Genomic DNA, 21,214 nt, shown 5'->3' on the forward strand with positions numbered 1-21,214 from the left:
AAATCACAAGGCATCCCCTCAACAACTTTACTTTAGTTGGTTCATTACAGGGACATTACAGTTTGCTCCTTAGGACTTTAATAGCCTTGCTAAGGGAGGAGAGCTCTACATCATCTCTTCCACTATAGGTTTCTGTTATCAGTGGATAAGTTCCCAACCTGACTCCCTGCCCAGTAGCCCAAGTTAATCCATCACCTAGCATACCAGGGGCCTTGCAGCATTGGGATCCTTATGGGAACAAAGGTTAAGGACTGTGAATATCATCTCTGACTACCTTTAACTCTCTTAGGAAGTTTCTGATTACAATGAATTTTCTCTCACAGCCGAAAGCAATCATATTTTTAGAATCCACTGTTCTCCTGTCTGGCATAAGAAATGAATTTTTCCACCCACACACCTGCCAAAAGGGAGAGTTCATATGCAGTAACATTTAAATGCGGGGATCTTCACGGACACAGCGATCAACTAAAAATGCCGAGTGCATTTATGTACATTCTCAATGGTAAAAAGTACAGAATACAGGGCGAGCTTCACAGGCAAGTGGTCCCACTCACACAGAGCCCCTCTCACACAAGCTCCATGCTTGGTTTAATGTTCTGCAGCTGCCACCTTTAATTCTCAAATCACTTATTCTTAAACCTGTACTCTTTAACTCAAGAGACTGACTTTTAACGAGAGTGAGAGAGATACCAGAGAACCACTGGGTTCTGGCTTGTGGTGGTGCAAATCCTGTGCTTTCACACTGAACTGTCTGTCTAGACTGTAAACAAGTGATCTGTAATTGAAGTCTTATGGCTCAACAGAGCATGTGTGAATGGTGCAGACCTAAGCAACTGGCTTGTCTGTCTGGGCAATCCAGCCTACCATGAGGTCCCAAGGTGGCAGGACTAGGATCTGGGCCAAACTGGTGGCTATGACTACAGCAGCCTCGGAAGCAGTGGTCATGGTTTCGTGTGTGAGAGAGGATCTGGGTAGGGCTGTGACCCGTGTGGGAGGTTCACTTATCCATCTATCATCAGAGCCCATCTCTATAAAGCCTGCACAAATATTTAACTCGCTGATCTAAACCCTGGGACAGTAAATTGTTACAAAGTGGGTGTGACAATAAATCTTGCCAGGAGTTGTTAGTAGTCCTCATAAATTTATTTCTCATTTTTAACTGACAAAATGGACATCCAGAAGGACAGTAATTAACTGAGTGGACTCATCTTAAGTTAACACCAAATCTGACTTATACAGGGTGCAACTACTCAGATATTTCCCAGTGTCTTCCAAACCAGCAGATTTTCTTCTTGTTCATTTGTTCTCTTTATAAAACATTCAACTTACAAACTTGGAGACTAAGTTGAAACTGACCAAGCAGGTTTAGCTTTTTCCATTGACACCAGCTGAGTACAGCATCCTGCCAGTCTCCTCAGGCTATTGATACTAGAGTTCTTTTTCAGCAAGAGGAAACTTGCAACTCACCTCCTTGGAATAATGCCATTTTCCAAACTTGTAGTCTGACTTCGAAGCCAGCGGCGCTGGTAGCTGCTAGAAGAGGATGCAGAAGAGCTTGGCGATGGAAAAGGTGTAATCAACAGGCTGCTCAGTGAGGCTGTGGGGGGAGGGGGAGAGTTATATGTGCAAAGTTAAAATACCTGCTAGTAATCTATAGATACATTTTAGGATCTTGGATGGAGCTTGAAGAAATCATGTTAAGTAAATAAGTCAGAAACAGAAGGATGACTATGGGATGATCTCGTTCAAAGGCAGAAGTTGAAAAACAAGATCAGAAGAGAAAACACTAAGCAGAACCTGGACCGGAGTTGGTGGATTGCACCAAAGTCAAAGACTCTGGGGTGGGGGGTGGGGGTGGGGGTGGGGGAGAGAACAGGTCCTGGAAAAGGATGACAGAGGACCTAGTGGGGGTTGTATTGTTATGTGGAAAACTGAGAAATGTTATGCATGTACAAACTATTGTATTTACTGTCAAATGTAAAACAATCCCCCAATAAAGGGGAAAAAAAGAAAAAAAATTAGAATCTACTAGTCTTAGCCAGCAGAGGGAGACTATACTTTCTCTTTTACAAATCTAGCAAAAAAAAAAAAAAAAAAAATCCTTCTAAAAGGGAAGCTGGCATTGTGGCATTGCAGTTATGGCCCCACACAGGATTTGCTTACTGCTTATCAACTAGTAGCTAAGAAAGCCTTGTAGTAATTTAAAAACCCAGGTCAGGGAGTCAGGTTATTTTTTCCATCTGCCTCTGAAAGTGTAAATAAAAATGTAACAGTTCACTAGCTTGGCTAGTGATATACATGAACATGCAATGCCCAGATCCCACATAACATGTGCAAAGTAATATTCATTTAATCAGAATTAGTGTTTTCACTCAACAGACTGCAAATTTCATTTCCCACCTACCTGCTTGCCTGCCTGTCTGCCTTCCTCCTTTCTTTCATTTCTTCCTTTTTCTTTCATCAAAGCACTGCTCCACTCTGGCTTATGGTGGTGTATGGGACTGAACCTCAGACCTCAGAGTCTTAGGAATGAAAGTCTTTTTGCATAACTATTATGCTATCTCCTTCACCCTGAATGACAGATTTCTGATAAAATGGCCCACTTAACTGTTTATATTGTTATCTGATAATAATTCCATGCACAATGTTTACTTACATATATTCCCCCCTCCTAACTATTTCCTTAATCTGTGTTTTAGGTAAAATCTAGGCATATAAGGATTTCCTCCACTTTGTTTCCTCCTTCAAATACATAATACTTTCCCTCTGTCATCCTAGCCCCCCTGATACTGCCTTGACTGAAAAATCTAGTTGTAGTTTTAAAATTTTATTTTTGTCCTTGGATTACTTAGTTGTCTTTAAAACCCTCTCTGCTTCCTTCTACTGCATAGTATTAGATGACTGCACTTGGGTTATCAGTAAGTGTGAACTGACACACCAGCCCAAATTTCTCTGGCTATTGGTGGCAGGAGGAATTGAAGCTGGTACCTTCTGCAATCAGGTCTTGTGTGCTACTACTGTACTATCTTTCAAGCCTGACCCCGAGTCCAGTGTATTCTTGAAACTGTCTATATTGCTATGTAGTTTACTCAGCTGAGTAAGTACCAGGCTCCTGGTTAAACCCCTGACTGTGACACTGGGCCATTACTTAAACTGTCAGCTCTCTCCGCTGTCAATGGGAATAGCCAGTTATCACATCTCTATTCTTCATGAGAGCTGCATGGACTTGTTTAGTGGATCAAAACCAGTAACTTTTTTTTTTTTTTTTTTTTTTTTTAGGAAACAGTATACTCTCATGGTAATATCAATTGATAAAACTTTTATCTTACATATAAAAATTGTTACTGGGTCATCATGTAAAATGGCTTAGTATGAATTGAAGACAAAAGGTAAATTTTAAAAACACTGACCTACTTCATAAGATCCCAATGAGAACCAAACAAATCATCTATAAAGTGTTTGGTCCAGCGGCTACCCAATAAATGCATAGGCAATTCTTAGGGAAATGGAGTAAGTAAGGCATTTTTGAGTACTAAAAGGTTATTAGTCCTGATAAGTTAATTATGAAAAGAAACTAGCACTTGTAATAGAGGTATACTGAGAAATCATTGTAAGGCATACAAACAAAATATCAAGCTAAAGTGTTGACTTAGTGTTATATAGCATTTCTTCATTAAAAAATGTTTCATTACTTTTCAGTGAGATTTATCTGTTTTTGTTTTTGTTTATGAACTGGGGCCTCACACACGCACAATTTCACTGTTCCCAGGCTGACTTTTTCATTCTTTTTAATTAATTAATTTATTTATTTATTCCCTTTTGTTGCCCTTGTTTTATTGTTGTAGTTATTATTGTTGATGGTATTGATGTCATCGTGGTTGGATAGGACAGAGAGAAATGGAGAGAGGAGGGGAAGACAGAGAGGGGGAAAGAAAGATAGACACCTGCAGACCTGCTTCACCGCATGTGAAGTGACTCCTGCAGATGGGGAGTTGGGGGCTTGAATCGGGATCCTTACACTGGTCCTTGCGCTTCGCACCACATGCACTTAACCTGCTGCACTAGTGCCTGACTCCCCTGACTTTTTCATTCTAAATATGAGAGAGAATGAGAGAGAGGGAGAGAGAGAGAGAGAGAGAGAGAGAGAGAGAGAGAGATACCACAGCACCAGAATTTCCCCAGTGACTCAGACCTGGGTGGCAACACATGGTGACGCAGTGTCCTACCTAATGAGTTATCTCCTCAGTCCATGTAAAGTATTTAAACAAAAAGCCCTTTGGTCTATCGTTATCAGCCACCAATTTTAGGAAATAATCTAGTCAACAATTCTCAAATGCAAGAGGTTCAATTTTGGTTTGAGACCCAGTCACTGTTGTGAGGAAAGACAGACTGGGACATGGGATCCCTCAAACTTAGTGCTTTGGAGAGCTGGGCTGGTGAGGCTCTGAAGAGCAGTGCAGTGTTATTCAATGCCAGACTCTGGTGTGTATCTAAGTAGCCAGAGGAACCCTATTTAAAAACAGAGTTGCAACAGGCTCTGCCTTTGCTAATGGCCTAGAAACTACTGGATGCTGATAAGAAAAAAGCTTTTGCACAGAGAATTAAATGAGTTAGGTCCTAGCCCCAACAGTTCTCCTCAATTAGCTGTGTCAACCAGGTAAAGGAATTCTCCAGCTATAACAATGTGGGAGTTTTAGTTGAATTATTCATAGGCTCAGTTTCTGCTTCAAAAGTGCTATGTCTAACGCTCTTTAATATTTTTAGTATCACTTTTATTTTGAGAATACTTTTAGAATTGTTTAAAAAATGTTAATATATAGAGATTGCAAAGACTTGCAGTATTGTGCATTAACAAGAAAACTAAAGCTAGCCAAAGTCACATCATGAGGAGATTATGGTTAACAAGTTGAACCTGGTTCAGTCACAGTTACAGAAACTAAGCCTCCATCCCCCACCCCGTCTCAGGAGGACTGTTCAACTAGCATTCATTCACTCTGCAGAAATTAGTAATGACAAAGAAGAATATGTCTAAAAGAATAAAAATGCTGACTGCTCACTCTTCTAGGTCTCTACCATTAAAGATAAATGTTTAACTTTCTCTGAAAATATATTTGCTATTTTAACACTGCACTGGTTACATGACGACAGAATTCAGACTTCACTAAACCATGGCCTGAAAATATTGTCAAATCTCAACCAATATTTATAGAGAACTGGCTAAGAGCCTATGTATCTGGGACAGAAATTTAAACCATGCAGAGCTTTGGGGTGTGTGGGTAGCTGGGGGGACTTGGAAGAAGCAGTACATTAGCCTCTCATGCCTGAAGTTCCACATGTTGCAGGTTCAATCTCCAGCACTACCAAATGCCACAGCTGAAGAGTGCTCTGGGGATCTTTTTTTTTTTTTTTTTGTCTTAAAATAAATAAAATCTTTCTCTTTCTTTCTTTGTTTAAAAGACAAAGAGGACATTCCCCCTACCATCACTTCAAAATATCTTAATTTTAAGAAAATGGGTCTTATTGTTATTATTAATATTATGAGAGAGAATAAGCCCAAAATTTTTGAGAAGCACTCCACTGAGAAGCCATTTCGGCTCAATTTCCCACCTGCATATTTTGGAGATACAGAGAAAGGAAGCGAGAGAAACACCAAAGCACTGCTCCAGCAACCATTGTTGTGGGAGTCAAATTCAGAGTCTCATGCATAAACGCGTACATTCTGCCTAATGAATTACCTCCCTGGCCCCTACTGATCAGCCATTTTCAGGGCTGGTCAGTAGTGCACACAACCCAGCCCCCAGTCCCTATCTGCAGCAAGGAAGCTTCACAGCAGTGAAGCAGTGTTGCAGGTGTCTCTGTCTCTCTCCTGTCTTCTGCTTGCCTCTTAATTTCTCTATCTCTATCAAAAAGAAAAAAAAAAAGTAGTGGGGGAGGTGAGGAGAAGGCCACCAGGAGTGGTGGATTTGTTGTGCAGGCACCAAGCCCCAGCAATATAACTTTAGTGGTAATAAAAATTAATTAGTTATAAACTAGGGCAAATATATACCTGCAAGCACACTAGAGTACACTAGTAGTGCACTACAGTTTGCAGTGAGTACCTCCCAACACTTCATCTCCACTATTCCAACCTTTGGGTCCATGATTCTTAAACAATTTGTTTGGCTTTGTATGTTAACTCTCTTTTCAGTCACCAGGTTCCAGATGCCATCAGGATGCCGGCCAGGCTTCTCTGGACTGAAGACCCCACCAATGCGTCCTGGAGCTCCGCTTCCCCCAGAGACCCACCCTACTAGGGAAAGAGAGAGGCAGAGTGGGAGTATGGACCGACCAGTCAACGCCCATGTTCAGCGGGGAAGCAATTACAGAAGCCAGACCTTCCACCTTCTGCAACCCATAATGACCCTGGTTCCATGTTCCCAGAGGGATAGAGAATGGGAAAGCTATTGGGGAGGGGATGGGATATGGAGATTGGGTGGTGGGAATTGTGTGGAGTTGTACCCCCCTATCCTATGATTTTGTTAATGTTTCCTTTCTTAAATAAATTAAAAAATTAATTAGTTAATAAATAAGCACAGCTTTCAGTTCACAGCAAAACTGGGTGGAAAGTATCACTTGTTCCCACTGCCTTCCCCATATTCTTCAAGAGAAGGAGGGAGAGGCATCCTAGTTATAAGTGAGAAGCCTATCATGGCTCACCCTCAGCATCCAGAGCCCTTGTTTGACATTAGGCCTCACTCTCCGAGCTGCAGACTCTCTGGGTCTGAATAAACATATAATGACAAGTGCCCATCATGTTTCATGCAGCACAGTTTCACTGCCTTAACGATCCTCTGCCCTCCATCTATTCATTCCTGCCTCCACCTCTAACCCTGACAATGCTTTTGTTGTTTTTTTCTTTTCTGTTTTCACAGTTTTGCCTTGTGCAGAATGTGACCCAGTTGGAATCACACAGAAAAGAGCCTTTTTAGATTGGTTTCATTCACTGAGTAATATATATTTCAGCTTCTCCATGTCTTTTCAGTGTAAATAGTTATTTCAGCACTGAATGACACTCCATCTTAAACACCATAAATTCTAATTCTTTTTAAAATATCTTTCTTTATTTATTGGATAGAGACAGCCAGAAGTCGAGAGGAAGGGGGAGACAAAGAGGGAAAGAGACAGCAGCCCTGCTTCACCACTTGCAAAGCTTTCCCCCTGCAGGTGGGGAGCGGGGGCTTGAACCCAGGTCCTTGAGCACTGTAACATGTGCGCTCAACCAGGTGTGCCACCACCCGGCCCCAAAATTTTAATTCTTAATCTATGACAAACTGTAGTTCAGCCTTGATAATCAATTAGCTTAAGCCAAGCTGCTCAACCTTTTTAGCTTTCTTTATCCATGTACCTAAGAATGAACTGTCTACAAAGAGTTAGAAACAAAAACTGTTGGGCTTTTGCTCTTCCATACACAAGCGTTACATTGCCTGACTTCATAGGAGATTTTAATTGAAATTACACTGAATTTAATCTACAGTCATACCTCCCTGAACATGCCCCGTCTTGTCTGAAATTACACTGAATTTATAGATTTATTTGAAGAATCTGATCTCTCTCCCCATTTACTTACATCTTCTTTAAAAAAAAATTCTCTTTTTCTCTCCTTTTTTCCACCATTGTGGTGGCAGCTGCCTTGTCCTCCCCATAAGACTTTCAGAATCGAGTGCTTCCCGGCTAAGAAGCAAAAGCAGAACTGTCCTATTCCCCAGTGGACTCAGAGGAAAACTGGTAATAAGATCAGGCACAACTCCAAGAGGAGACACTGGAGAAGAACAAAGCTGGGTCTCTAAGGATTCTTCTAAGACGCGCACGTTTACGCTGGGAGAGAGCGCTAGCATTTTGAGAGAAGGATTGTTGTCTTGCACACTTGATGAGGAACCCACTCAGTCTTACATCTCTTCCTGTTACCTGACTCAGTAATAACAAATATGTGAGCGGTTTGAAAAATAAATAAATTAAAAATAAAAATGTCTCACAACAGTAATACATAGATTATCTTAGAATTATTCGGAAGTCGGGCAGTAGCACAGCGGGTTAAATGCACGTGGCGCAAAGCCCAAGGACCTGCGTAAGGATCCCAGTTCAAGCCCCCAGCTCCCTACCTGCAGGAGAGTCGATTCACAGACGGTGAAGCAGGTCTGCAGGTGTCTTATCTTTCTCTCCCCCTTTCTGTCTTCCCCTCCTCTCTCCATTTCTCTCTGTTCTATCTAACAACGACATCAATAACAACAATAATAACTACAACAATAAAAAACAACAAGGGCAACAAAAGGGAATAAATAAATAAATATTTTTTAAAACATCCAAAATTAAAAAGAATTATTCCTAGATCCCTTATAGTTTGGGTTTCTTTGTGTATAACATTTTGTCCATTTTCCTTAAGTAGGCATTGTAAGAATGCAAGTCTAGAAAGGCAAAAGCTAAAGCAGAAGAATCAACAAATTTATAAAAGTGAAGATAAAGATCCAATGAAATAGAATAGCAGATGATTAACATGAAAGAGGAGAAATGGGAGTCGGGCGGTAGTGCAGCGGCTTAAGGGCAGGTGGAGCAAAGCTCAAGGACTGGCGTTAAGGATCTGGGTTCAAGCCCCCAGCTCCCCAGCTGCAGGGGGGGTGTCACTTCACAGGCATGAAGCAGGTCTGCAGGTGTCTATCTTTCTTTCCCCCTCTTTGTCTTCCCCTTGTCTCTCCATTTCTCTCTGTCCTATCCAAAAACAACGACATCAATAATAAATACAACAATAAAACAAGAAGGGCAACAAAAATAAATAAATATTTTGTAAAAAAGAAAAGAAAAGGAAGAAGATAAATATAAAAGAATGAAGGACAGATTGCTAAGTTCACATACATGAGACAAAGCAAAGGCCAAGGTAAGAATTTAATGATAATATTGCCAAATGACACTTGCAGATGTGGACAGTTTTTTACTTAGAAGGGCAGTTGTGAAACAGAGTACGCCAAGGTGCCAGCACTCAAGGATTCTTGCCTACACACCCAAAGACACCAAGGGGACCAGAGGCCTGCAGCACCTGTGGTGACAGAGACCTTGCTATGGGGGAGCCACAGCTCTCACTCCCACCAAGTTCTCACCTCAGGGGGCAAGGCTGGAAGTCTCATAGCTCATCAGAACCCAGCTGAGTGCACATATTACAATGCACAAGGACCTGGATTCTAGTCCTCAGCCTCCACTTGAAGGGGAAAAGCTCTCTAAGTGATAAAGCAGTGCTGCAGGTCTCTCTTTCCATCTCCATTTTGCCTCTAAATTCTCCTTGTTTCTGTCCAATAAGTAAATTAACTACCAAAAAACAATTATGTGGATATGATGAGAAGCTGTCTTCTGACAACTTCCCAGGGGAAGTGAGTAGTCAGTAGGAGAAGTGAGTAGGAGACGGTCTCCTATCAGCTCTTCCAGGCTCCTCATCTTTGTGTATTCTCAGAAAAGCACATATTGTACTGCCAAGTCTCAGATAAGGGGTAGTCAGAGGTTCTGCTATGACTACGTGTAAGGTCAACAAGCTGCTACAAGGACAACAAGCAAATACTCACAAGCTTTTCTACAGAGTACTATCTCCACTAAGTCAACGAAGGTCTTCGATACAGATGGGGTGTCCTTCGGTTTTATTTAAAGGTGATCCTGGCTACATGAAGTTGTCTCACACTCCAGTTTTGATGTATGTCTGATGACAAGTTTTCTTTTATAGGATTATTTCACTGAGGTGGGGATGGAGAACAAGAGCACCATGGACTGAACTTGGGGCTTCATGCCTCCACGTTCTATGCTCTATCTCTGGGCCACCTCCTGTCATGGTTGACAGCTTTTAGGCTGTACACTCTGTTCCTTCTCTCCCTATATCTGTGCTGTCAGACATTAAGGTTGCAGTTATGACTGTCTGTGATCTTGATGCCATGGTGCCATCTTGCTTTCCACAACACCCCCTCATGGTGAGACCCCACCGATGGTTGCCTGGAAATTCCATAACCATTGGCATAACCAAGCCAATCCTAGGGCCAGTCCTGTCCATCTAAGGTCAGGGAGCACAGCTTTAGGAACTAACATCTTTAGGGCACACTGACAGCCTTTGACTAACTCACATATTGATGTAACTCAAAAGATTCAGCTACTCCGGTAAGCAAAGAGTGTGGTCTGTGTTCCCAGCAGGTATGGAGAAATTATCCGGCACCCCATTAAGTACAAAGAAGTAAAAGCAGTCTTCTTAGCTGGCAAGCCCTGCCTCCAGAAACTTCCCTTTACTATCTCTAACCTATGTTTGTGAGAAAATTGCTAAACATGGAAATGATTCAAGTCTAGTCAAGGAGAGTTATACATTCTGACCAAAAGTTCACATGACTCCAGATTTACAGAAAAGAATACGAAGAAGAAAGTGAATTAACATTTTTGATATAGCAATAGATGAAATGCTGTGCACATTATGTGAGAGGGGTGTGTGTGTGTGTGTGTGTGTGTGTGTGTCAAGTAGGGGGATTTAGTGCAAACAAAGACTCCTTTCAGCTGTGTCAAGGATTGGCTAGAGAAATGAGTGAAAAGTCCAGAAGTAGATGCCTTTTCTGCAGCCTGGACTCAGTTCTAACACATTTGCACACCCACTGGCCAGCTTTTTTTTTTTAAGTTTTTTTAAATTAATTAATTAATTATTTATTTTCCCTTTTGTTGCCCTTGTTTAACATTGTTGTGGTTATTGATGTCATTGTTGTTGGATAGCACAGACAGAAATGGAGAGAGGAGAGGAAGACAGAGAGGGGGAGAGAAAGACACCTGTAGACTTGCTTCACCGTTTGTGAAGCGACTCCCTCCTGCAGGGGGGGAGCCGGGGGCTCAAACCGGGATCCTTATGCCGGTCCTTGCGCTTTGCACCACCTGCCCTTAACCTGCTGCGCCACCGCCCAACCTCCCCCCCCCCCTTTTTTTTTAACCAGAGCACTGCTCAGCTCTGGCTCATGGTGGTGTGGGGGATTGAACCTGGGACTTTGGAGCCTTAGGTACAAGAATCTCTCTGCATAACCATTGTGCTATCTATCCTCTGCTCTGGCCAGCTTTTCTGGGGAAGGTATCACATGGGAAATTTCTAGAGTGTTTCCAGATTTTGGTGGAAGGTAGGTATTACCAGGACAGCAGGGGGTTCATCAGACAATGCCCTCACACCCAGAAGTCCCCAAATTCTAGATCATTAGTTTATCACCCTCTTGTTATGGCAGAGACACTATCTGAGATCTGAACCAAAAATGAAAAATCAGTAGCAGAGTCTTGCACAAAAGCAGAGGAGGAGAGATCTTAAAGGCAGTATTTAAAAGTATAAAATGTGAAAGAAGGAATAAAGCTACCTGAGAGAAAATTTATTATCAGCATGTTTCCAAGGCAGAACCAAAGGTGAGCAGGGAGCCCCTCCCACTATCATAAACAGATCTATCATGGACACTTTCCTTTCTCTGACTTTGTAAGCTCAATATCCAGTAAGAAGTCTCCGAATACAACTCACTCAAAGAAGCTTCCCTCTAAAAGGAAAGTTCTCAACCTACAGTAGTATTATAGGAATTTCAGGAAGAAAGAAAGAAAAGTAGCTCATGTTACACAATCACTTCTTGATACCATATAGCAGCATTCTAGATCTATCGATCTCTGAGACTATCTTAAAGTACGTTGACTACAGTGCTGAGCATTTTTTCTCAACTATCTCACCATTATGAACAGTTCATTCTATTAGCTGAACCAACAGGAGGAAGTGCACATACCTGATCGAGCAATGCCACTGTCCCTGTCTTCATTCTGTCCTCTGCTGGGCATGTCAACTGGTGTGCTGTGTGCTAAGAGAAAGGAAAATAGATGAGTGCCTTTTTCAAAGGAGCAGTTGTTTAAAATTTACTGCAGTGATTTTTTTACATTTCAAAGCAGGCTAAAGGCATTGATGATTTTCAGAAATCTACAGAGATTAATCAGAAAGTAAAATTAAATATACAAAAAGGGAATATGAATACATACTTGAGTGGAGGTATAATAACTACCTTTATCCTATTATACCATCAAACCTTTTTGGAGTTCTCTCTCTCTCTCTCTCTCTCTCTCTCTCTCTCTCTAGGGTTATCACTGGGGCTGAGTGCCTGTACTACAAATCCACTGCTCCTGGAGGCCAGTTTTTCCACTGTATTGTACAGGACAGAGAGAAATTGAGAGGGGAGAGGAAAACAAGACACCTGAAGACCTGCATCACCACTTGAGAAGCAACCCCCTGCAGGTAGGGAGCGGGGGCGGGGGGGGGGGGGAGGCTTGAACCAGGATCCTTGAGCTTCGTTCTATGTGTCTTAGCCTGGTGTGCCACCGCCCGGCCCCCTCGGTCTCTTTTTAAAGAACTGAATAAATGCAGTGGACACATATTCTCAGGAAGATGCCTTTAGTCACTTTCCTTGGTATCAGTAGTATTTAAATTGCTCTGTATTTTCAAAGTGCTGTACAGTAAGTTTTAGAAGTGACTCTAGGCAACTCAGGGAAGAGAAACAGCTGAAAACCATTTCATAAATCAACAAAACAAAACGTTTCTCAGTTTATAACCCACTCTACTGGAAGACAGAAAGTTCTTATATTCGCTTGCAAAGGTTTCTCTCCTCTCTTCTTTTCCACATACACTCAGACACAGTATCAGTGCTAAGTACTTAGAAAAGCTCGGGTCCTGGCGTGAATTTTGGAAAAGACTCCAAAACATTTCAGACTTCTAGGAATGCTTCCGATTGATCCAAAGGGGATAACTAGTGAGCAAAAGGGTACTTGAGGTGTTGCTACAGTAAGCTCAACAATGTATAAGCAGCCTGGTGCCTTTGTCTGATGATTACACTTGCCAGCTATTTTTTAAAGCCTGTTTATTTTCACGATTTTAAGAAATATATAAACATGTTATTCTCACTCTAAGAAGGTAGGTGGGTGTTGGTTTCATTAGCCTGCCAGTTAACTATGGTGCTGAGCATATTTCAGGATGCAAAAGAACAAGAGACTGAAGAATTATATTTGCCATACCCCCAACCTTAAATGTTAATAATGGGAATCCCCCAAACTGGTTTATCATGCCAAGACTGCAACAGACATTCAACAGCCTTAGCAAGCAAGATGAATTCTCAGAATTAATCTACTCAGAGAAGCTGAGATGATTACAGCTGCAAAAGGCCATAGAAATTGCATTTTAATTCCTTACATGCAAGAGAAACAGAGAGAGAGAGAAGAGAGTAGTCTTCCATGCTCATATTAGAGTGACTTTTAAAGAATCTCTGTGTAGGCAAGGATGCAGGTGGATAAATGGATAAAAAACACCACAGCCAAGGGTAACAGTTCACAGCAGCAGAAGAGGCCCGGGAAAAAACCAGAAAACATAATCCTCTTAGAAACACGAAGGGTTCATTTGAGATCAAAATCAGCGTTCACTAGGGTGTTAGCAAAGACACTAACAATAGAGGTTCACTGGTGGAATTTTAGAACTCCATCAAGTTGGCTACATTTGAAACCAGTATCTCAAGAGCCCCTTGGATTTCTAAAGAGGCACCAAACAAATAAGATTTTTTTTGGGGGGGGGGCAAAGGATCTGCACAGGATTTACAAGTGCGTGGGTCACACTGTACTCAGCATTCCACACAAACCTGCAAAGAAAGAAGCACTGCGGGTGAGCCGGAGCGGTCCTCCTTCAGTCACCCCCTGCAGCAGCTTGCTGCTGCATGTTTGCAGCAGACCTAGACAGACACACACACACACACACACACACACACACACACGCACGCGCGCACACACACGCGCACGCACGCACACACGCACGAGGGCAAACGGAACACACACACAAAAAAACAGACACAGATTAAAGATAATGCAAAAAAGAAAGAAAGAACGGCACAAAAAAGTACAAGAAACTCAAATAAAGCAAAACACCCCTCCCCCCACACACACATACAATAGTGGGATTCAGAAAGCATCCCATGGTGCAACTGGTTTTACCTAGGTTACTGCCAGTCCGACAAGGACCCAAATTATTCTGGCTTGTGTTCAGCTTCCCCGAGTTAGGATCTTGGTTGATGTATTCAAAGCTGTCTTGCAAGCTAATTCCAGAAAAGAGAAAAAAGGGGTGGGTGGTGGGGGGGAGCAGGGAGGGAAGAATATCAAGAAATTAATAGAGCTGTTTTCTAATAGAATCTCGAATACAGACAACAGACCAGTTGCTCAGGCTTTTCTTCATAAATAAATGAGGCTACGGCTGCCAAAGGGATTTGAACTTCAGGGAAATTTGTTGAAGGAACAGACAAGAAAAGCTTTTTGGAGGCGGTTCAACCTCTAAAACTAATCAAAGCATATCTAATGGCTTCACATTTTATAAAGGGACACCAAATGGTAACTTTTCCTTTGGTGACTGACAGTAGGATACTGTCATCTCCAAAGTGTGCTTTTGTGACTGGCAACTGAGATGCTGCTACTTGTTTCAAGGAAAATTTTACAGAGATGTTCAAAACGAACTTAATTTTAGCTCACATTTGACATCTGTGAGCAATTCAGCAACTTTTTTCCAAAGGAGAATAAAACGAAATCTGACTGCTACAGGAGTTTGCTTTCACAGCTTCTAAAAAGTTAGAATGACTCACAAATAAAAATGCCCAAGAAGCCAGATTTTAAAGATTTCTTGTACCTATCTATTAGCAACAGACTGCAAGAATGACAGAATTACAGGGTCAAATTATTTTTTAGTTAAGTCTGAGCTTAATGTTTAAATGAGGTTATATATGTATTATACTATTATATGTAATATATGTGATACATTATAATACATATTATATATAATAAAATAATGGTTTATTCTTGATTAAGTCAGCTAATGTAATAACTGTTCCAGGTATTGTCATGATGTGGAAAAGAAAATCACGTGGTTGGGGATGGTGCAGTGGCTAGGGCACTGGACTCTCAAGCATGAAGTCCCAAGTTCAATCCCCAGCAGCACTCAGTACATGTACAGAATGATGTTCAATTCTTTCTCTCTCTCCTCCTATATTTCTCATTAATAAATAAATAAAATCTTTAAAAATAAAAAAGAAGAAAATCACCAAAGAATCAATTCCCATGCTGATTTAAGTCAAAGCAGTCCAGTTTTAAGTGCTCACACTAATAAATTCATTATCTGTTAATGAGTAAACAGACTTACTCAACGGCCCCCAAGCTAGGCAGGAAAAGACTCTTAACTTCCCAGGATTAGAAATTAATAACAGCTTTTACTTGAACTGTAGGTATATCCTTTTAGTTTATAACAAACCTTCGTATGAAATTTACCAAAGCATAACAAATATTTGGCTGCTTTATTAAATAAAAGTACATGCACAAAAAGTTCTGCTTTAACATTCAAAATATAGGAGGAACTAGTGTGCGAGACGAGAGTCAAGCTAGACATTTCAGTATCTATAGTCCATGGAGAAGTAGAAAATTAAACTTAAAAGAGGAAGAATCTCAGGATAAAAATACTTTATGACCAGCCAATCCCACAGATGCACCTAGGGCTCAACACAGATTGGCCCAACAACTTCCAAACAGGTGCTCACTAGCTGAAAAGAAAAGAAAAAAGAAAAAAGGGACCAGGCAGTGGCACACCTGGTTAAACACACACATTACAGTGTGCAAGGACCCCAGGTTCAAGACCCCGGTCCCCACCTGCAGGGGGGAGAGCTTCACCAATGGTAAAGCTGGGATGCAGGTGTCTCTCCATCTCTTTCCTGCTCTATCTCCCCCACTCCCCTTTCAATTCCTGTCTCTATCCAATAACAAATCAAGATATTAACAAAAAGTTGTTTTTTTAAAGCAACAGGCACCTCATTATTTTTGGAAAGAAGTAAACTAACAAACATAAATAAAATTTTGTAAACGCTGGGAAATGTCAAAAACTCATCTGAGTGGCCCTCCTCTTTCATTTTACTATTTATTTTACTGGGGATGCAAAATTGATAACAGGCAATAAGAACATAGTGGGAACCAGATGGAGACACAAAACACATAAACGGTCATTTGTCTTCATGGTGACCTGGTAAGAGTCGAAGACCCAACTACATACTCACTACACATAGGGCAGTGGTCACTTTCTGAATCCTTTTGTTCATGTTTCCCATTTCAAAAAGTCTTATGACTACCACCACCACCCCATCTAAGAAATACTCTACCCAGAAAAAGCCACTTAAAAGGAGGAAGAAGTGGGGAGTCGGGTGGTAGCGCAGTGGGTTAAGCGTAAGCGGTGCAAAGCACAAGGGAGTGAGGATCCTGGTTTGAGCCCCCGGCTCCCCACCTGCAGGGGAGTCGCTTCACAGGCGGTGAAACAGGTCTGCAGGTGTCTATCTTTCTCTCCCCCTCTCTGTCTTCTCCTCCTCTCTCCATTTCTCTCTGTCCTATCCAACAATGACGACATCAATAACAACAATAATTACAACAATAAAAAACAACAGTGACAACAAAAGGGAATAAATAAATAAGTATATATAAAAAAAGAGGAGGAAGTGAAGAAAAGTCCCACACTTACTTATTTGTACTCCCACAGAAGCTGCCCATTCTTGCAGAGAAGACTTTACTAATCATCAATTGTGGAGGAGAACTGAGGAGGAATCAAAGAGGGAGAAATGCATTTTTTTTTAATAGAGTGAATAATACATTCTGCTATTTGTAACCAGAAGGAAAAGGAGCCTGCACTCACCGTATATAGTGTATCTTTAACGTGGAGCCTTTGTAACTCATTGCAACAGAGCCAAACATCATCTCCCCCAGCATGTTGACATCAGAAGCTGGTCGGGTGTACTAACGCACATGAAGGAAGGCAAAGTCAGGACAAGGCACACCATGAAACTCAACAGAAACTCACGTTTATCAATCTCTTGATCAGGCCTAAATTCAGTGAGTGGTTAAAACTATTTCTTGATTTAGTAACTGACCATTTTACATGACAGTTTCCTCCTTTTTCTTCCTTCTTTCCTTTCTTATTTTTTATAATATTTATTTACCCCCTTTTGTTGCCCTTGTTGTTTTATTTGTAGTTATTATTGTTGTTCTTATTGATGTCGTTGTGTTGGATAGGACAGAGAGAAATGGAGAGAGGAGGGAAAGACAGAAAGGAGGAGAGAAAGATAGACACCTGTAAACCTGCTTCGCCATTTGTGAAGCGACTCCCCTGCAAGTGGAGAGCCAGGGGTTCGAACCAGGATCCTTACGCTGGTCCTTGAGTTTTGCGCCACCTGCACTTAACCCACTGTGCTACCACCCGATTCCCCCTTCTTTCCTTTCCTGCCACCAGGGTCATCCCTGGAACTTGTTGCCTATACAACTCTGCCAGGTGGTAATTTTTTTATACTTCCTTTCTGACAGAGGATGAAAAACAAAGAGTGAAAGTCAGGGAAAGAGAAACTAACAGACGAGAGACACCTGCAGAGGACGCTTCCCCCCTGCTTCTTAAACATGGTAATGTGTGCACTCTCAATCAGATGAGCTACCATCAGCTTCTATAAAGATGTACCCCCCCCCCATATTATTACTAATGCTCGTGATTTCTTTATACACAATGTCTTCATATAGGATCCATGCTTTTATCAGCATTCATTTTTAACCCTGTTCTGAGAAACAAAGATTTTAGCTATCTTCATTTATAAAACTGAAACAGAAAGATTAAGTGGAGGGAGTCCCATGGTCTGTCACAGAAGGATACTGGTACTTTGGTGGTCAGCATAGTATGGTGACACGTATCTTGACATATGAACATAAACCACTGTAACACTTTTTTAAAAACAAAAGTGATAGATATAGAGAAATCAAGAGGAAAGGGTGAGGTAGAGAGGGAAAGAGACAGAGAACTACCTGCAGTACTGTGTCACAACTTGTGAAGCTTCTACCCAGCAGACAGGGACAGAGAACTGAACCTGGCTCCTTGCACATTATAACACACGCTCAGTTCAGTCAGGTGCATCACCACCCAGCCCCCAAACACAAAAGTTTTGTAGACTAACTTTACACTAATAGAAAAAAAAAATCAACTAAAAAAAAGATTAAAATATAAAAACAAAGTAGGATGACTCCTGGAACCAAAAGCATATCCTGCAAAGAAATATGGTTCAACAGCATTCAACTGGATAGTCAGCAGTGCTGAACAAAATGCCAGTTGGTGTAGGCAGGGTTCTGTGAGGGCCCAGAAACAACAGATGGTCTGATAACTCTAAAGTTTTACAATTTTTTTTCAAAAATAGTTGTGTGTTGTAGTCTCTGACCAATTTCCCTTGTCCCTTTGTCAGTCAAAAAGGTAGACTCAAATGACCTGCTTTCCTCACTTGGATTTGTCGGCAGCCTCTTTGTTCACAGTGGTCTCACGAGGACCTCTGCTTTCCTGTCAAATCTAGTGGACACTTTCCAGATTGTTTTATTACACACATCTCGTTAGTATTTGATGTTCACTTCTCTCTGAATCTCCTCTTTCCCTGAGTATCCCCAGAACAGGGCCGATCCTCACAGGGTGCTTCTACTCACTATCAACATTTTGATTGTTCTTTACAGAGAAATATCCCCCACATCTTTAACTCTAGGTCTAGCTCTAGAGACCTATGTCCAAGCTCATTCATTCATCACAGTCATGCTCATAACATCAAGACATCACATAGACGAGAGGATGCATCTCTTCTAAGTGCTAGTAACATTCTTTTTTTCTTTGCCACTAGGGCTGTACAATGAATCCACTGCTCCTGGCAGTTACTTCTTCTTCTTTTTTTGCCTCCAGGGTTATCACTGGGGCTCGGTGCCTGCACTATGAATCCACTGCTCCTGGAGGCCATTTTGTTGTTGCTGCTGCTATTGCTGGATAGGACAGAGAGAAATCGAGAGAGGAGGGGAAGACAGAGAGGGGTAGAGAGACACAGACACCTGCAGACCTGCCTCACTGCTTGTGAAGTGACCCCCTTGCAGATGGGGATCTGGGGGATCGAACTGGGATGCTTACACTGGTCCTTGCGCTTTGCGCCATGTGTGCTTAACCTGCTGCAATACCACCCACCTCCCTTTTTCTCTTTTCTTTTTATTAGATAGGGTAGAGAGAAGTTGAGAGGGGAGGGGAGATAGAGTGGGAGAGACAAAGAGAGACACCTGCAGGCCTGCTTGTGATGCTTCCTCGATACAGGTGAGGATCAGGGGCTTGAACCCAGGTCCTTGCGCTTGATAACATGGACACTCAACTGGGTGTGTTATCACCCAGCCCCCATATGGTAGCATCCTAATGAACAGAATAGATATGAATATCAGACTAACCAGTACCCTTCAGGCCCTCCAAACACAGTTTGACCAAAGCAAAACAACTATCTGTCCATCATGGTAGACGCTCTGCTAGTATGATTTCCACCCAAACAAAAACACGAGAATCATCTTTAACATTCTTTTCTCAAATCTTTAACTTCAAAGGCAAACACACACACACACACACACACATACATCTAAAACATGTTTGCAGATGTGGAAAATGAAACATAGAATTATCATTCTCATTTAGCCAAGCTCCTTGGTTTGACTACAGTTCACATGATTTTCTCACTACATGCAAACACAAACCAACTGGCTTTCACATTCTTTATTAATAACTTTCGCCCATCATCATCATTTTATAATCTGTTGTTTCTTGGAGTACAAGGATCCATATGCCAGTTCTGACTTTCAACCAGCTGAAAATTTTACTCAATACTTCTTTAAAGATAGACTGCTCTGAGACCAAGGACACTGAAATAATGGCACAAATATTGCAGCCACATGGCAGACAGAATTACATGCAGATCAAAAGGGGGAGGGGGGTGGGGGCAAGTAAATGGTCCCTCCTCTAGTTTACATTTTTTATATTCTTTTTTTATAAAATGCTCAGGAGATACCTTTTTCTTATATCAGTTAGCCTTTTTTTTTTTTTTTTGGTCTGCTAGGGCCTTGCCAACATGCAATTCTACTGCTCCTGGTGAACTTATTTTCCTTTTAATTAAAAGTAAGAGAGCCCATGTTCAACAGAGAAGCAATTACAGAAGCCAGACCTTCTACTTTCTGTATCCCATAGTGACCCTGGATCCATATTCCTAGAGGGGTAAAGAACAGGAAAGCTTTCAAGAGAGGGGATGGGATATGGAGCTCTGGGGGTAGGAATTGTGTGGAGATGTACCCCTCTTATCCTATGGTCTTGTCAATATTTCCATTTTATAAATAAAAAATTTTTAAAAAATCAAGGTAAGAGGAAAAGAAAGGTACCATAATGCCACTCTAGTGTTCATGGGGCTTCCCTGGAACCACTGGCTCACATGAGAAGGTGTAATTCTACTAGAGAAGTTATCTCTCAGCCCCAGTATTTCTCAGTAACAGCTTCTTATCCTTTAGTGCCTTACACACACACACACACACACACACACACACAAAAAAAAAAAAAAAAAAAAAAAAACGCTATCATCCATCCCATCCATCACACGCAAGTAAGGCCATAGTATTTTTTTCTTATCCTATACAAAGCTTGTTTTTTGTTTTGTTTTGTTGTTTGTTTCCCTTCTAGTTAAAAATGTATACACATTTTCCTGGAATCCTTAGGGCTCTTAAAACAAAACTAAAAAAGACATGCGCTGTTACTCTGGCTTTGGCAACAAAGGACAAAAAAGCAAGAGGGTTTGCCTCCTTTGTACTATGTATTGTGCCGGATCAACTCACCACGGCTGCAATTTTTACTGAGAAGTAAAAGCCAAAGTGGAAAAGTAACACTGACATAAAGCAGCAAAGGTTGTTGACTTTCTGAGTACTTCACCTCGTGCTCCTGGAGCAGGCCCCTCTAGCAGGTATTAATCCCCATGGAGAAATGATGGCAAATGGCTTTAGTTTTTGGGGTGCTCCACACAGAAGGGAAGGCTTTACCTGGTACTTTGGAAGCTGCTCCTTATTGTGTTGTAAAGATCCCCCAGAACAACTGTGGAAAGAGCCACTGCTGCTGCTGCCACTGCTGCTGCCACTGCTGCTTCCTTGGCAACACTTGGTCGCCATTTTAATGGGAGCATCCTCTGTTTTCTGGGGTAAGAGAGACAGGAAAGGCATGCATTGTTAAGTACACTGGGTTGTTTCCTCAAGTTGTTCTTCACTGAAATTTCTGCTGCTAAAACATTCTGGGGCTGGCAAGATACTTCAC

The 21,214-nt window shown here is 41.6% G+C and overlaps 1 protein-coding gene across 5 annotated transcripts in view; it reads right to left on the reverse strand.

Moving 5' to 3' along the window:
* Window positions 1–21,214, reverse strand: part of FNIP2 (folliculin interacting protein 2) — a 152,861-nt gene that overhangs the window by 49,518 nt on the left and 82,129 nt on the right. For 3 of the 5 annotated variants that reach the window (XM_060178891.1, XM_060178892.1, XM_060178890.1), the window contains exons 3-9: window positions 20,947–21,096; window positions 16,742–16,842; window positions 16,571–16,642; window positions 14,023–14,123; window positions 13,674–13,763; window positions 11,787–11,858; window positions 1,468–1,597 (exon numbers count right to left, since the gene is read on the reverse strand). In XM_060178891.1, coding sequence (XP_060034874.1) covers window positions 1,468–1,597; window positions 11,787–11,858; window positions 13,674–13,763; window positions 14,023–14,123; window positions 16,571–16,642; window positions 16,742–16,842; window positions 20,947–21,096 — 716 coding nt within the window. The remainder of the gene's footprint in view (window positions 1–1,467; window positions 1,598–11,786; window positions 11,859–13,673; window positions 13,764–14,022; window positions 14,124–16,570; window positions 16,643–16,741; window positions 16,843–20,946; window positions 21,097–21,214) is intronic. The other 2 variants (XM_060178894.1, XM_060178893.1) reach the window with 1 other exon arrangement.

The sequence above is a fragment of the Erinaceus europaeus genome, chromosome 19, assembly GCF_950295315.1.
Source record: "Erinaceus europaeus chromosome 19, mEriEur2.1, whole genome shotgun sequence".
Classification (NCBI taxonomy): Eukaryota; Metazoa; Chordata; class Mammalia; order Eulipotyphla; family Erinaceidae; genus Erinaceus; species Erinaceus europaeus.